At 67.9% G+C, this 14,605-nt stretch overlaps 2 protein-coding genes across 5 annotated transcripts; one reads left to right on the plus strand and one right to left on the minus strand.

Annotated features, from left to right (window-relative positions):
* Nucleotides 1-394: 394 nt before the first annotated feature.
* PRR7 (proline rich 7, synaptic) lies at nucleotides 395-1,703 on the plus strand. 2 transcript variants are annotated; one of them, XM_069028690.1, is made up of 2 exons: nucleotides 395-942; nucleotides 1,045-1,703. In XM_069028690.1, the coding sequence occupies exons 1-2, from the start codon at nucleotides 639-641 to the stop codon at nucleotides 1,458-1,460; spliced, it is 720 nt and encodes a 239-aa protein (XP_068884791.1). In that variant the 5' UTR covers nucleotides 395-638; the 3' UTR covers nucleotides 1,461-1,703. The 2 variants fall into 2 exon arrangements, with proteins under 2 accessions (XP_068884791.1, XP_068884792.1); XM_069028691.1 differs by having other exon boundaries at nucleotides 1,072-1,703.
* Nucleotides 1,704-1,853: 150 nt separating this feature from the next.
* Nucleotides 1,854-12,885, minus strand: DBN1 (drebrin 1). Of its 3 annotated transcripts, XM_069028684.1 has the most exons (15): nucleotides 12,800-12,885; nucleotides 8,602-8,657; nucleotides 8,389-8,501; nucleotides 8,131-8,205; nucleotides 7,908-8,054; nucleotides 7,669-7,746; nucleotides 7,423-7,574; nucleotides 7,216-7,279; nucleotides 7,037-7,096; nucleotides 6,767-6,881; nucleotides 5,464-5,601; nucleotides 4,396-4,527; nucleotides 2,798-3,369; nucleotides 2,617-2,719; nucleotides 1,854-2,533 (listed from the first exon to the last, which is right to left on the minus strand). In XM_069028684.1, exons 1-15 carry the CDS (start codon nucleotides 12,883-12,885, stop codon nucleotides 2,463-2,465), a joined length of 1,962 nt encoding a protein of 653 aa, XP_068884785.1. In that variant the 3' UTR covers nucleotides 1,854-2,462. The 3 variants fall into 3 exon arrangements, with proteins under 3 accessions (XP_068884785.1, XP_068884783.1, XP_068884784.1); XM_069028682.1 differs by lacking the exon at nucleotides 5,464-5,601; XM_069028683.1 differs by lacking the exons at nucleotides 4,396-4,527; nucleotides 5,464-5,601.
* Nucleotides 12,886-14,605: the final 1,720 nt, after the last annotated feature.

Consider the following 14,605-nt stretch of genomic DNA (forward strand, 5'->3'; position numbering starts at 1 on the left):
GGTGCACTGGGTGGGCAGAAGAAGGGGATGCCACTGGGCACCCCATGATCTTGAAGATGATGCTGTGGGACCGCAGCATCTGTCTCCCACTCCAGGGTGCCCAGTAGTGCTGTGGGCAATTCTAGGGGGGGCTGTGCAGGATTGCATCCATGGGGGTGATGGTGGGGGGTGCATGGGGTGCCAGGCACGGTTCCCCCTGGCTGCGGGCGCTGCGGCGCATGTGGAGCGAGTCACCATGGGAACAGGGCATCCACGTTTCCGTGTCGCTCACGCTCGCGTCTGTCTCGTTGCAGGGCCCCCACCCCGGCGGTCCCCCCCCCAGCGATGGGCAGCGGGACCCCGGCAGCCCCGTCCCCCCGCCGCCCGCCCCACCGGCCCCCCGCCCCACCGCCCGCCCGGCGCACCCAGGCCTGACCCACCCGCTCCAGCCCCCCCCAGCTCCATGGCGAGGACGGACCCCTGACGGCAGGCGCGCCCGCGGGCCAGAGGAGACGGCGCCGGGCACGGCCCGGGGAGATGCCCTCGGCGGCCCTGACAGCATCGGGTCCTCCCTGACCCTGCCGCCGCCCTGAGCATCCCGTCCCCCATCCCGAGGGCAGGGGAGAGGCGGGGGCCTACCCCCAGGGCCGGCCGCCAAGATGGTGATGTCCCAGGGCACCTACACCTTCCTCACCTGCTTCGCGGGCTTCTGGCTCATCTGGGGCCTCATCGTGCTGCTGTGCTGCTTCTGCAGCTACCTGCGGCGGCGGGTGAAGCGGCAGCAGGAGGAGCGGCTGCGGGAGCAGAGCCTGCGCGCGCTGGAGATGGAGCCACTGCACTACGAGGGTTACGGGGGCAGCCCCCCCGGCATCGCCATTCCCCACCGCCTCCGCCTCGAGCCCCACCATCACCATCATCACCCCCACCACATCCCACCCCCCCGGCCCTGGAGCTGCCGGCACGGTAAGGAGCAGGGAGGGGCTCTCGCATCCCTGGAGCACGTGCCTCCCCCTGGTTTGGGGGGGATACGACGTGAGAGCCGGGGCGCAGCGCTGACGGCAGCAGGGGTCCGGGGGGGGCTTTGCCTTGCAGAGTCGGACCTGTCAAAGCCACCGTGCTACGAGGAGGCGCTGCTGATGGCGGAGCCCCCCCCGCCGTACAGCGAGGTGCTGATGGACACGCGGGGGCTCTACCGCAAAATCAATGCCCCTTTCCTGAGCCATGAGCGGCTGGAGAAGCAGGAGCAGCCTCCCAGCTACAAACCCCTTTTCCTGGATGCCAGCTACGGTTCAGCGCTGCACCTGCCCCGCTCAGCCAGCCCCGGCCCTGCCTGCCCGGACCTCTACCTGCAGCAGGAGTGCTCCCCACGCATGTTTCCCAGCTGGACGGACTCGGAGCTCAGCAGCAGGGACACCTACGAGACGGGACCCTGGCACCTCCCGGTCTCCATGCCCCTCTTCGGCAGGACTACCGCTGTCTAACGGCGGCCACGGGGGACGCCCGGACCTTGCCATGCACCTGGGGGGTGGGGGGTTTCGGTTGCTCGTGTCACCCCAGGGACACCCGCCCCGGCGCGGGCCATCGCCGCCGGCGCGGAAGGGGCTGGTTCCCCGTCTGGCCCCCGCCGGCCCCCCCATGGCCGGGGGCGCTGGGGACCCGGACTCTGCTCTGTTTCTTAAAATTTTTGTTTGTTACAGTTTGAGAATTAAAGTTTGTGGCTCGGGTTTGCCTCCTGGCGGGCTGGCATGGTGGAACCTCCCCCTCTTCCCCAAGGCAGCCGTAGCCCCCCACTCCCAGCCCTCCCTGCCGCCCCAGCAGGCTGCAGCCCCCGTGGGAGACGCTTTATTTATTAACAGACATGAGCACACCGCCGGTACAGAACTTGTGCTTTCCAAAAAGTTTCCGGGGGGAATGGGGGGAGAGGGGCCAAGCAGGGGCCAAGCAGGGGAGGACGGGGCTCCCAGCAAAGAAGGAGTGGGGAAGGGGTAAAAGCCCCCACACCAGCTCCCTGCCGGGGTTTGGGGGGGGACGCCGCTGGCCGCAGCCTCGCCTCGGTTGGGTCACTTTATTGCCATATTCATTTATTATTATTATTTCCTTTTTTTTTCTTTTTTTTGAACTCGTGCAAAGTACTGGGGGGGCTCCCGGGGGGGCACGAAGAGAACGAGGACCCTGTCCCATAGCCGGGCAGGGGATGCGAGCATGTGTCGTCCCCCCCAAAGGGGCGCTGGGGTATCGGGGGGGGGCTGCTAAGGGAGGGCTGGGGGGCTGACACGGCTCCTACCGACAACTTAAAAAAGAGGAGGAGAAGGGGGGGCTGTAAAAGGTGCCCCGGGGCGGGGTTGCAGCGTGGCGGCCGCCACCTGGAGGCCTCATCCTGCGGGGCCCCAGAGGGGTGAGGGGGGGCCCGGCCCCCAGCTGCAGCCCCCTTGTGCCCCGCGCCGGCCGGGGCGGGCTGCCTGTGCCGGCAGCGGGGCCTGGGCTTACAGGGCCCCCCCAAAGCTCTCCTCCTCCTCGGGCAGAGGGTCTGCGTCCCAGCACGTGATGTCGATCTCTGGAGGACAGGGAGAGGGGTCAGCATGGCTTTGGGGTGCCCCAGAGAGGGACAGACTCCCCCTCCTCACTGTCCTCACTCACCTGGGGGCTTGTTGTAGAAGACGGGCTGGGGGGCTTTGGCCGACAGCTCCTCGGCGGGGGGCACCTCCTCCTCCTGGGACTGGCTGAAGTAGCCCTCGCTGGCCTGGGGGGTGGGGGCAGGTTGTCAGGACCCCCCCCAGCCACCCATCACCCCCTGACCTCTCCCCACAGTGATGCTCACCTGCTCCCCACGACCCGGTGTCCCATCCTTGGGGGCCATCTCCCCATTAGTGATGGGGGGCGTCTCTCGGCCTGGGGTGTCTTCCTCAGGCATGTGCTGGCAGCCCAGATCCTGGGACTGGGGGTCCCCCTCGCCAGCTGCCTCCTCCTCCTCCTCATCCTCCTGCTCCGCATCGCAGAAGGTGGCGGGGGGCTCAGGCAGCTCGTCCAGGCTCAGCAGGGCCCCCTCCTCGGGCAGCACGGCCGGAGGGGTCTCAGGGACAGGGGCAGCAGGCAGGGGCCAGGCAGCTGGGGGAGTCACCCCGTCGCTCTGCCACAGGTCGATGAGGCTCTCGGGTCTGGGGGCTTCCCCAGCTTGGGGCTCGTCAGCCACGGGTGGCAGGGAGGGCTCGGTGGGCTCCAGGGTCACCAGGTCCCCCAGGTCCCCCAGAGCATCACCCCCCGCTGTCCACTGTGGCCTGGGGCTGGGCTCGTCCCCGGGGGGCTCGATGGCCTTGTCCTCGGGCCCCGGGAAGGGCCAGTGCTGCTCGGGCGTGGCTGGCCCGGGCTCCTGCGCGCTGGGGCTGGGGGACTCTGCAAGGAGGGGACAGCAATCAGTGGGGACAGACACCCTCGTCCAGGGCTGGGGGTCGCCCGGGGACCGGGATGCAGCTCGGGGGAATCTGGAGTCCTTTGGAGTGGGCACAGTATGGGGGATGCTGCAGGGATGGGTGGGGGTGGCTGGGCAGGGAGGGGATTGTGGCATGCACTGGGGAGTGAGGGGACACGGGGAGGGGCAAGGCGATCCCTTGGGGAGTGGCTGGGAGGCAGAAAGGGCTGTGGAGGGAACGGGAGAGATGCCCTGAGAAGATGCAGAAGGGAAAGCTGGAATGCACCAGAGGATGCCAAGGGGCCAGTGGGGACACAGCAGGGACACACGGCGACAGCAGCAGAGCTGGCTGGGGTGCCCTGGGGATGCAGTGGGGCAGAGGGGATGCACAAAGGGATACAGCAGCCCTGGAAAGGACATACGGCAGGACGGTGCAGATAGGGCAGCATCGCACTGGGGAAGCCAGCAGAGACAGCAGGGCTGCACTGGGGGATGCAGCAGGGATGGCTGGCACGTACAGAGCAGGGGAAATGCACTGGAGATGGGGGGATGCATGGCAAGGGGTGCAGCACAGACAGCAGGGATGCACTGGCGTTAGAAAATGCACTGGAGGTGGTAGGGATGCAGCAATGCTGGCGGGGCTGCACTGGGGGATGCAGCAGAGACGGCGGGGATGCAGCGGCACGGAGCAGCAGGTACGGCGGGGATGTGCTGGGGGACACGGCAGAGATCGTAGGGAGGTGCCAAGGGATGCAGACGGGACAGCATGGATGCACTGAGCCATGCAAGGGCAGCTGGGGGGCTGCAGCAGAGCCCAGGGGGCTGCAGCAGGGATGCGCTGTGGGACACGGCAGAGACGGGGGATATGCCAAGGGATGCGGACGGGACAGCATGGATGCGCTGAGCCGTGCAAGCACAGCTGGCAGGGCTACAGCAGAGTCGAGGGGGCTGCAGTGGGGATGCACCCGGCAGCCCCAGGCAGGGGGAGGCAGCTCCAGCCCTGCGCCCACCTTTGGGCGTTGCCGGCGTCTGGTCAGCGGGCGCGCGGGTGCCCGGTTCGCCCAGCGGCGTGGCGGCCGGGCTGGACTCGCAGGGACTGCAGCCCGCTGCCGAGGCCTTGCGGAAGGCGTCCGACTGGCTGCCTGCAGACAAGGGAGATGGGGACGCGTGGGGGGGCTGCCCACATTGAGGGGGGCTGCCCACTCCAACCCAGCCGTGAGCTGCCAAGTGCGCATCCCTGTGCACCCGCCACCACGTCGTCCCCTCCTGGGTGGTGGGGCGGAGGTGCAGCAACCACCATGTGCCCTCCAGGTGTCCCCACCGCCCCCACGAGTCTCAGCCCCCACATGTGCCAGGCACGGGGACAGGCAGTCCCATACCTGCTGTGGTGCACACTGGCTCTGCCCACGCATCACTTAGCTGTGCCCTGGCACAGCCTTTGTGGGCACAGCTCTGTGCCCTGTCACCTGTGCCTGTGAGGGCACAGCCCTACACGGCCCCTGGAACCACCTGGCCCATTGGCACAGCCCCACATGATCCTGGGCACAGCCTTTTCCACACTGCCTGACGCTGCCCCATGGGCACAGACCTGCACGGTCCAGGGCAGAGATGTCCCTTTCCCTTCTGCCCCATCGGCACGTGGTCCTGGGCACAGCCTTTTCCACACTGCCCAACCCTGCCCCGTGGGCACATCCAGGGCACAGCTGTCCTATCCACTGCTGCCTCATGGGCAGAGCCTGCCCTGTGCCCACTCTACCCCATGGGCACAGTCTATTCCATCCCAGCGTGGACCATCACCTCCCCAGGCACAGCTCTGCCCTGTCCCCATCTGACCCATGGGCACAGCCTGCCCGATGCCCCCTCCCCAGGGGCACAGGGACCAGCATGGGGCCAGCCCCAGCAGGGGCATGGTCCCCGCCTGGGTGCCCGTGCCCGTCCCCTCAGGGTGCCTGTCCCCCTCGGGGTGCCCGCGCTGCCTCCGCTGCCGGTCCGGTGTGCCGTGGGGCCGGGTGGGCTGTGGGGCAGCTGCCCGCGGCTCGACCCCGGAGCTGCGCGCCCGGGAGCTCCCAGCTACCTACATGGGAAGAAAGAGGAGAGATTTGGAGTGCGGTGGCAGGAGATATAGGGGAAGGGGGTCCGTGGGGGGGAGGAGGAGGAGGAGGAGGAAGAAGGCGGCCCACTGTCAGCTGTCTTTATGAAAGGACAGTGCAGACGACCTGTGAGAGAAAGACAGACAGACGGACGGACGGACGGAGAGAGAGAGAGAGCAAAGAGATGGGTCAGTCCCTGCTCAGCGCAGTCGTGGCGGGGCTGGAGCACCAGGGCACCGGGATGGGAGCACAGCAGGGTGGAAGGCAGCGTGGTGGGAGAATGGCAGGACAAGAGGATGGAAAGGCAGCAGGACAGAAGGACGTGAGGCAGCACTTGCCTGGCCAGGTGGGGAGAGAGGCCGGGACACGGCTGTGGAACCAACTATCTGCTCAGCCACAGCACAGCCCCACAGCGTGAATCCACGGCACAACCCACGGCATGGCCAGAACACACAGCCCACAGCACGACCCACGGCACAACCCCATAGCACTGCCCCGAGGCACAGCACCACGGCACAGCCCCACAGCACATCCCCATGGCACAGCCCATGGCACGACCCATGGCACACCACACACGAAAACACATCACAGGCTCCCTCCCAGGACAGCCCCGTGGCACAGCCCCCCAGCACAGCACCATGACACGGCCCCATGGCTGGAGGCACCCACCAGGACAGACAGCCCTTCCCTAGATCCACAAAAAGAGTCCCAGCACTGGAACCCCAGACTGCCAGACTGTGGGGCAGCCCAGCTTCTCCATGGGGCACTCCTTGCCAGCTGGCAGCACGCTAAGAGCCCCACATCTGCCCTACTCTCTCCTGCCCCTTTTAGCTGTCACCATGGGATGCATCCCAAGCCATCCCTGGACTTCCACTGTTGCCCACCCCTACACACCAACCACGCTGCCAACCTGGCTGTAGGCACAGTGTCATGACAGGTGAGCAGACGACACCCAGCAGGGAGCAGAATGAGTCCCATTTTGCTGAAGACACCCCAATATCCAGCCCCTGAGAAGCTGCCCCAGCTGCAGGGCCACATGAGGTGCGGTGGCAGTGGCGGTGATGGTGGCGGTGATGGTGGCACAGCAGAGCAGGAGGTCCCCTGCCATCCTCATACCCTTGGCACCCAGAACCACAGCGCCAGTGATGGCAGAGGGGACACCCCCTCCCCACTTTGCATCCCTGGTCTTTCCATATCCCACTGCGACCTGTTGAGCTGTGACACTGCACTCACCTGTGCCCTGGCCTCTCAGTGCCCACCTGTGTGCCCACAGCCCCCCACAGCCCCTCACCTGTCCTGTGGCTGCCTGGTGAGACAGCATCGCTGCTGCCCGATGCCACCCGCTCCTGCTGCTTGAAGAAGTCCCGGGGGTTGTCAGGCCGCTGAGCGATGATGGCAGCAGCCTCCTGTGGGGATGGGGGAGGCTGAGCCCCATCGCCCCAGTAGCGTGGGGCTGTGGGACCACCCTCCATGCATCCCACAGCTGCATTCCCATCTAAATGTGGGCACTGCTGGATGGGGAGTGAGGACCAGCACCGGGCATGGCCGTCACCACACTCACCTCCACCTCCGACTCTGATTTCCTGAACTGCTGCCTGTCGTCCTCCTCTTGCTGGTCCCCCTGGGAAGAGACACAGCATCACCTCCCAGCCCCAGGCACCCAGCTGGGGAAAGCCTGTGGGGTAATGCCAGTGGCAGCCCTGGCTCCGATCCTGGCCCCAGTCCTGCCATGGCACTTACAAAGATGGACTGCTCCTTCAAGCGCTGCCGGGCCTCCTCCGCCTCCATGCTCTGCTGCTTCCTCCTGTGACGGGGGAACAGGAGAGGCGCTGGGCATCGGCTCCTGCCAGTCCCTGCCCCAACCCCACCCTGCCATGTGCCCACCCAGCCTCTCACACCACGTGTGCAGCTATCCCGTACCCACATCCCACCCGACCCCAGCCGTGCCTGTGCTCCTCGATCTGCTCCTCGCGCTCCCGGTAGCGCCGCTCCCGCTCCTCCTGCTCCAGCCGCTCCTGCTCCATCCGCTCTTGCTCGAACCGCAGCCGGGCATCCAGGGCCTTTTTCCGCTCTTCCTCCTTACGCAATTCCTCCTCTTTCTGGTGGGGGGGATGAATGAGGGGCTGCCCATCAGCCGGCCAGCGGCTCACCCCGCTTCCTGGGGACGACTGGCTGCCCCCACTCCTATCCCACCTTTGCCTGTTCCCAGAACTGCTCCCGGTTGAGCCGCTTCATCTCCACGGTGGCATCGGTTTTCTGGTAAGTGGTGCCCTGGGACGGAGGAGAGGCGGGGGGGGTGGAGGGGCTGGGATCAGCGAGGGGGGGTAACAGTAAGCAGCACACGGGGTGAGGGGCTGTGGCAGGCAGGAGCCCCGGGCGGGAGGAACGCCCCAGTCCCGCCACCGTCGCCATCGCTGCCATGGGGACATTACCACGGGCTCGGCGTTCTCGTCCTCGCGCAGCCGCAGGCGGTGCAGCACTGGGCTGGAGACACGGGCCAGCCCATTGGAGAGTCGCTGCCCGATGGCCCCTGGGTCAATGTCCTCCACGCTGCTGGCATTGACGATGACATCGACACCCTGGGGGGTGCAAGCAGCCATCAGGGTTCAGGATCAGTGCCCTGGCAACATGTTCCTCCTGCCCAGCGTCACCCACCTGGAAGAACTCGGCAATCTTGGCTACGTGGCTGGCACAGGCGCATTTGCGGGCATCTGGCACATCCTCACCCACCTGTAGTGGCCAGGGAGGGACTGAGCTGAGAGGGGCAGCAGGGTGACCTCCATCCCACTGACCACAATGGGGCAGCAGGACTGTGGGGCACCCACATCCCCTGGCCACTGCCAGCTCCCTCACACCCATCCATATCCCCATGGACATGGCACAGGCCTCCTCAGCATGGCCCCCCACACTCACCCAGTTGACGAGGACATATTTGGGGAGCACAGCCTGGGGGTCCTTGACGCTGCAGAAGCCATACATCACCTTCTGAATCTCAAAGTGGCCAGAGAGCTCCAGCAAACCTCCACCTGGCACAGCACCGTCAGCCCACGTCCACCCAGCACCAGGAACGGGTGACAGGGAAAACACCGGCACAGCCGAGCTGGCGGAGGGGACAGAGGACCTTACCTCCCGACGCTGCCAGCTTCAGGTCATCGGAGCCATCCTCGTATGTGTAGAGGGCCCTGGGGAGACAGCACGGGTGAGCCAAAGTCAGGAGGAGTGTGAGGCAGCCCCCCCACCTCCCCATCCTGCTTGCAGTGAGGTCAGGGCATGTCCAAGGGTCCAGCTTGGTGTCCCCAAACTAGCACACAGCCACCCCAACCCCTTGTCCATCAACAGCACCAAGGGCCAGGCTGCCAGGCAAGGCAGACAGGATGTGGAGCAGGGCCTATTCCCCAACCCTTGGTGGCAGCTATGGGGAAGGGTCCCAAGTCTGGGGACAGAGCAGTCACTTGGGACCGGGACCCACTGACTGCTGTGCTGCAAGCCACCGCAGTCTCGCAGCAACTTGCTCACCCATCCCTGTCCCCTCACAACCCTGCCAGCTACTGACCAGGTTTGGGGACAACCCTGTGCCCCAGTAAGGACCCGGGTCCACTCACGTGCCTGGCTGCGTGAGCCACCAGCCCAGCAGGCACCAGGCTGGGGGAGGACGCCGGAGCACCAGCAGCAGCAAATCAATGAGCCGCCAGAATGTGATGGGGCCGTCATGGAGACTGTTCCTTGGAAACCATTCCCAGCTGATGGGAAACCCCCTGTCGCTCCCACCGTGCCCTGGCCAGCCCCTCTGGGGGCTCCGCGGGGACCCCCACCAGCCAGCACCTCCCCAGAGGCACACAGCCAGCGATGGAGAGGGGACCACGCATGCCAAATTGGTCCAGGGCGGGTGGGCGAAGGGATGGATGTCGCTAGGCAACCAGCATCCTCCTTCACCATGGCAACCCCCCCATCCCAGCTGGGATGCAGCTCGCCCCGATGACGAGGTGATTAGTGGAGGGGAGCGGGGGAGGCAGGCAGGCAGCAGGGACCTGCGGGGCCTGGCAGGCACCCAAACCTGCCCGCCACCGTCACGCGCTGCACCCGGAAAGCCGGGGCCGCCCGTGCTGGATCCCCCACATCCCTGCACCGCCGCGGGTGGGCGGCTCTGCCGATCAGCATTCGGCTGGTGGTGCCCGCACGGCGCTTCTCAGAGCCCCAAAATCCCCGCTGTGCCAGGCAGAGCCGTCCTCGCTCAAGGCTGCAGCTTCAATCCACAGCCCGGGGAACAGGAACTGAGGGTCCCTATGGGCAGAGCCATCCCCAAAACAGGGCCATGGCTGGAGCTAAAAAGCAGGGGGAAGGCAGGCAGGTGCCTAAGAGGGAGAGGGCCTCCCTCTGCCTCCAGCCCCCACCGCCCCCCAAGCCCCTGGCAGGGAGCCGCAGATAATTGCACCAACAAGATTGACTTTAATCCACACATCCCGATCCCGCTAATCGGCCGCCCCAGCCGGCGCCAGCTTCCAGGCCTGGAACAGCTGCAAAGTGCCGTCTGAGATGCCTGTGATGGGGAAGGGTGGCAAATGCAGCCCCTGATCCCCCAGGAATGGGGGAGGATGGCAGCAGTTTGGGGGAGCCCAGGGCCACGGGTTGGAAGCTGGCAGGGTGGGATGCAGCTGGCAGCAGACAGGAGAAAAGAAGTAGGGCAGAGCCACAGCATCACTGCCTGGGGAGCCCTGTGGGTGCTGGGGGCACCCACTGCCTGCTTTTCTTCCTCAGAACCCTGCCGTGCTGGGTGGTATCTGGGCACAAGGCTGCTGCCTGCACCCAGGGTTGCTCCCAGGGCAGACGAGGCTTGCTGTGGACACAGCTCAGCAGCACAGCCTGATACCATGCCAGGATGGAGGTTTCCAGTCCAGGGGACAAGGGGGCCATGCTGGGGCCAGTAGCATCCCCAGGGGTGCCCCCAGGGACCCACAGCCCAACAGCATCACCACGACCCCCAGCAGTGGGGAGCAGCTGTGTCACAGCGGGTTCTGTCAGCATCATGCATTGCTTACCCCCCCTTCCATGGGCTTTAAGCCCTCCACCCAGCACACACAGCCCTTTCGCACCCCTGGGCTCCAGGTAAGTGGGTCACCCGTGGGTGGAGGTGCCCCGTGCAGCCCGGGGGGGCTCTCTGCAGCCGAGGGGCTCCACTGAGGATCCCTCATCACCTCACCAAAGAGACCGCAGCCCTGCTGCTCTCGCATGGCCCCGCTGCTCACCGGAGCAGGCAGAGCAGCATCCCTGGGTGCCAGAACGGGGCTCCCGCAGCGGCCCACCCCCCATGCCATGGCCAGGGAGGGGTCATATCGCCCCAGCCTCCCGCCCCAGCCCCGGCACATGTGTTTCCAATGTGGCTGGGAGCTCCAGGGAGTCGGCGTGCTCAGAAAGCAGCACCAAATTCCTTTCCGATCGAGTAATGGGCCCCAGCAGCCTTCGCGGGGCCGGGCAGGGGGAGGGGATGCTCGGACCCTCCAGGACCGGGCTGGAGCAGGGGGAATCCCAGACTGAACAGAGGGATCCCGGCCGGGCAAGAACGTGGCATTCCCCGGTACCGGCCCAGGACCAGGCTCTGGCACAATGTCCTCCCAGGCAGCTCCCTGGCTCAGCCAGGCTGGGCCCTCCTCCCCGTGGGACTGTCCCCATCACCTCGCCCGCTGCAGCCCCACCAGCATCACCCCTCAATCCCGCAGCCCGGCAGCGGGCCCTGCAGAGGGGATGCTGCTCCCACAGGCACTGAGTGCCAGGCACCCTGGTGACAAAGGGATGGAGTGCCTGGGGACGATAGAGCAAGCTCAGCCCCACGGATGGGGATGGCAGGGGATCGCTGCCTGGCCGGGATCCGCGTTGGAGGTGTGTGTGGTGGGGGGAGCCGCCACCGGCACTCGCCTTCCCGGGAACCGATTCTGCTGCTCTCAGCAGCTTTGGCAGGGACGGCTCCTTTGCAGCGGATGCCGGGAAGCGAGATGTACCCAGGGCTGACAGCTGCCGCCTGGCCGGCAATACACACGGCGCTTGCCCACAGCGCCCTTGGGCTGACAGCGGGACTGCGGGGCCCTCCGGAGACCCCTGGGGGCTGGCGGGGACCTGGACCTGCCCAGGCCCACACAGCACTGTCCTGAGAGCAGGGACCTGGTTAGAGATCGGCGTCTGCCCGGCTGTGCAGCCCAGATGGGAGGTGGGAGCCCCCGGATGGGTGGTGGGTGTACCTCGGAGGGGTGGTGGGTGCCCCTGTCTGGTGGGCATACAGTAGCCCCCACCTCCGCCCCCCACCAAAAGCATCATGCACAGCTTGCACCCAGCACCCCACGCTGTCCAGCGCCCCGGCTCTGCCAAGCGAGATGCACCCCAGCGTGCCGGCAGCATTCCCACCCCGCACGCCACAGGCATCCAGGGGGGCAAGGAGGGGATCCCGGGGCAGATGGCCCCAGCCAGTCTCCCGGCACCCGGGTGGGGTGGGAGATGCGGGTGGGCTGGCGGTGGGTGATGCTCCCTGCAGCGGGCCTGGATCCAGCTGGCCCCGAGAGCGGGGTGCGGGCACGGCGAGCAGCCGGGGTCCCACTGGAGAGAGCCACTCCCCTCCCCGACTCAGCAGCAATTCCAGACCGGAGGGGCAACCCCGGGCCGACGCACCACGACCCCCCAGCGATACCCAGGGATGTGGCAGCCCAGGAGCTTGGGGAAAGCCGAGGGTAGCGGGACCAGCGGGGGATGCTCGGTGCCCCCGCGGCCTCAGGCCTCGCTCCGCCGGGCAGCGGGACCGCCCGCTGCCGGGATACCGGTGGGGCCGGTCGGGAGCAGGGCCGATCGGGAGCGGGGCCGGGCTGGGGGCGCCCCGATCCCCTCCCCATCCCCAGTCCCCCGGGCGCCCCTGCCCGCGGCTCCTGCTCCAAACAATGGCGAGGAACCGGTGCCGGGCCCAGCACCGGGGAGCCCCACGGGGCCATCCCCGCCGTGCGCGAATCCCCCTCTCCCCGCTCTCGCCGCCCGGCAGGGGGTCGGGCCGGGCCGTGCCGGGGACTCCCGGGACCGACGGGTCCCGGCGCTCGCACGTGCCGGCCCGGCGCAGACAAAGCGGGGACCGCGCCCCGGCCCGGTGCGGCGGCGGCGGGCAGGTGCGGGCACCGGGGGCGGCGAGCCGGGCACACCCCCCGCCGCCCCGCCCGCCTTTGTGTGCCGGGGCTCCCGGGGACGGCGGGGGGCGCAGCGCGGGGCGCGGCCGGTGTTACCGGGCGGCTCCGTGCACAAAGGGCGGCGGCGGCGGCGGGGACAAAGGGGCGGCGGCGGCGGCGGGCGCGCTCACCAGTCGGTGGGGCTGTCCTCGCCGATCACGTCCTGGTAGGAGGCGAGCAGCTCCAGGCGGTGCGCCGCGAAGCCGACGCCAGCCATGGCGGGGCCGGGATGCTGCCGGGGGACCGGAGGGACCGGCCGCCTGCCCGCCTCCGAGACACTGCCGCAGCGGCCGGGCGGAGGGGCGAGCGGCGGGGAGGCTCCGCCCGCCGCCGCGCCCGGTCCTAGCGCCGCGAACGGCGGCCCCCCTCCCCTCCCCTCCGCCCCCCCCGCCTGGCCCCCGCCCCCGCCGCGCCCCCGGGGCGCCCCCAGGGCACCCCGCCGGCCGCGCTCCCGGCCCCGAGCTGGGACCCCGGGGGTGCGGGCAGCATCGCCCCCGCCCCGGGCTGCCCCCGCACACGGCTCGCCCCCGGGATCCCGCAGCCTCGGCTCTGCTCTGCCCCCGCGACACCGCGCCCCGGGCCATCCCCCGCTCCAGGGACACTGAACCCCAGCTCAGCGCCTCCTGGGAACCTGCACCCCGGGTGATTTCGCATCCCGGGCTCTCCTCCGCCCTGGGGACCCCGTATCCTGTGCTGCCCCTCCTGGGAACCTGCACTCTGGAGACCTCTCGCGCTGGGTGGTCCTCTCCACCCCCAGACTCTCCGCTGCCGCACGTCCTCAACACCCAGGTGCCATAGCACGCTGGGCTTCCTGTGCCCTCAGCTGCCCTACACCGAGCCCCCGTGCCCGAGGTTTCCTCTCCAAGGACACGGCACCGTAGGCTCTGCCCTGCACACCCAGCCATGCTCTCGCTGCTGCACAAGGGGTCAGTGGACACAACCTTTTTGGGGGCCCCTTTGTTGCCTGTCTGCCCCTCCATCCCCACCGCTCCCAAGCCCCCGGTCCCTTCAGAACCCTGCCAGGCTGTGTTCGGCGGCACCTTTTCCAGGAGGTTTTGCCTCTATGCGAACCCACAGTTGCTTTTGTACTGACCCGCGCAGGGCTCTGCAGGGACTCCCAGCCAGGTCCTAATGCTCCTGCCAGGGCAGGCAGCGATTCCCCGTCCCCGGGACTGCCCCCAACTTGGACCAGCACCGCGGAGGAGGGGTCTCTGTGCCAGAGCAGCAGTGGGGAGCGCACAGGGCCTGATCTCTGCAGGTTGGGGATGTTGCTGGAGTGACCCGTCCCAAGACAAGCCCTTCAGAGCAGCCCGTGAATGACCCCAGAGGGACATGGGACAGAGTGCCGCGGGCCCTGGCTGTGCCGCCCGCTCCCCCCACGCCCTCCTTGCACCAGCATTTCCGAGCGAGACCAGAGCCGGAGCCGCCCTAAGAGGCTGTGAGAGTTTGGGAGCAGCTGTGGAGCAGCTGCCGGGGCCAGCGCGGGGGCTGGGGCCGGGGCAGGCGCCCCACAAGCGGCTCAGATGGCTTTGGGGGTGGATGTGGTGGTTCCCCTGCTCAGGGACGTGGTGGGAGCTCCGAGCCTGCCGCCGCCAGGCTTTGTTCTCGGAGCAGCGAGGCTGCAGCCCCTCCCCAGGCTCCACCTCCGCAGCCCACCCGAGACCCTCCTTCCGCTGCCTGTGCACAAGCTCCTCACATGGTGCGCAGAGCTGGTGGGCAAGAGATGCCCTTGGCACAGCGCTGAGGCACCTTGGGTGGTAGAGGTGTCATCAAGAAGGCCCGGAGGCTACAGGGAACCAACCAGACGGAGCTAAGCCCCCCGTGAGCGCACACCTTGCAGTGGCACCAGGGGACGCTTGGCTCTTCCCGGGGGAGAGGCAGGTTGGCTGTAGGACCCTGGCTCGGCCCTGGCCCTGCTCCACCGCTGGGCACCCCAG

The sequence above is a fragment of the Aphelocoma coerulescens genome, chromosome 13 (genome assembly GCF_041296385.1).
Source record: "Aphelocoma coerulescens isolate FSJ_1873_10779 chromosome 13, UR_Acoe_1.0, whole genome shotgun sequence".
NCBI lineage: Eukaryota > Metazoa > Chordata > Aves > Passeriformes > Corvidae > Aphelocoma > Aphelocoma coerulescens.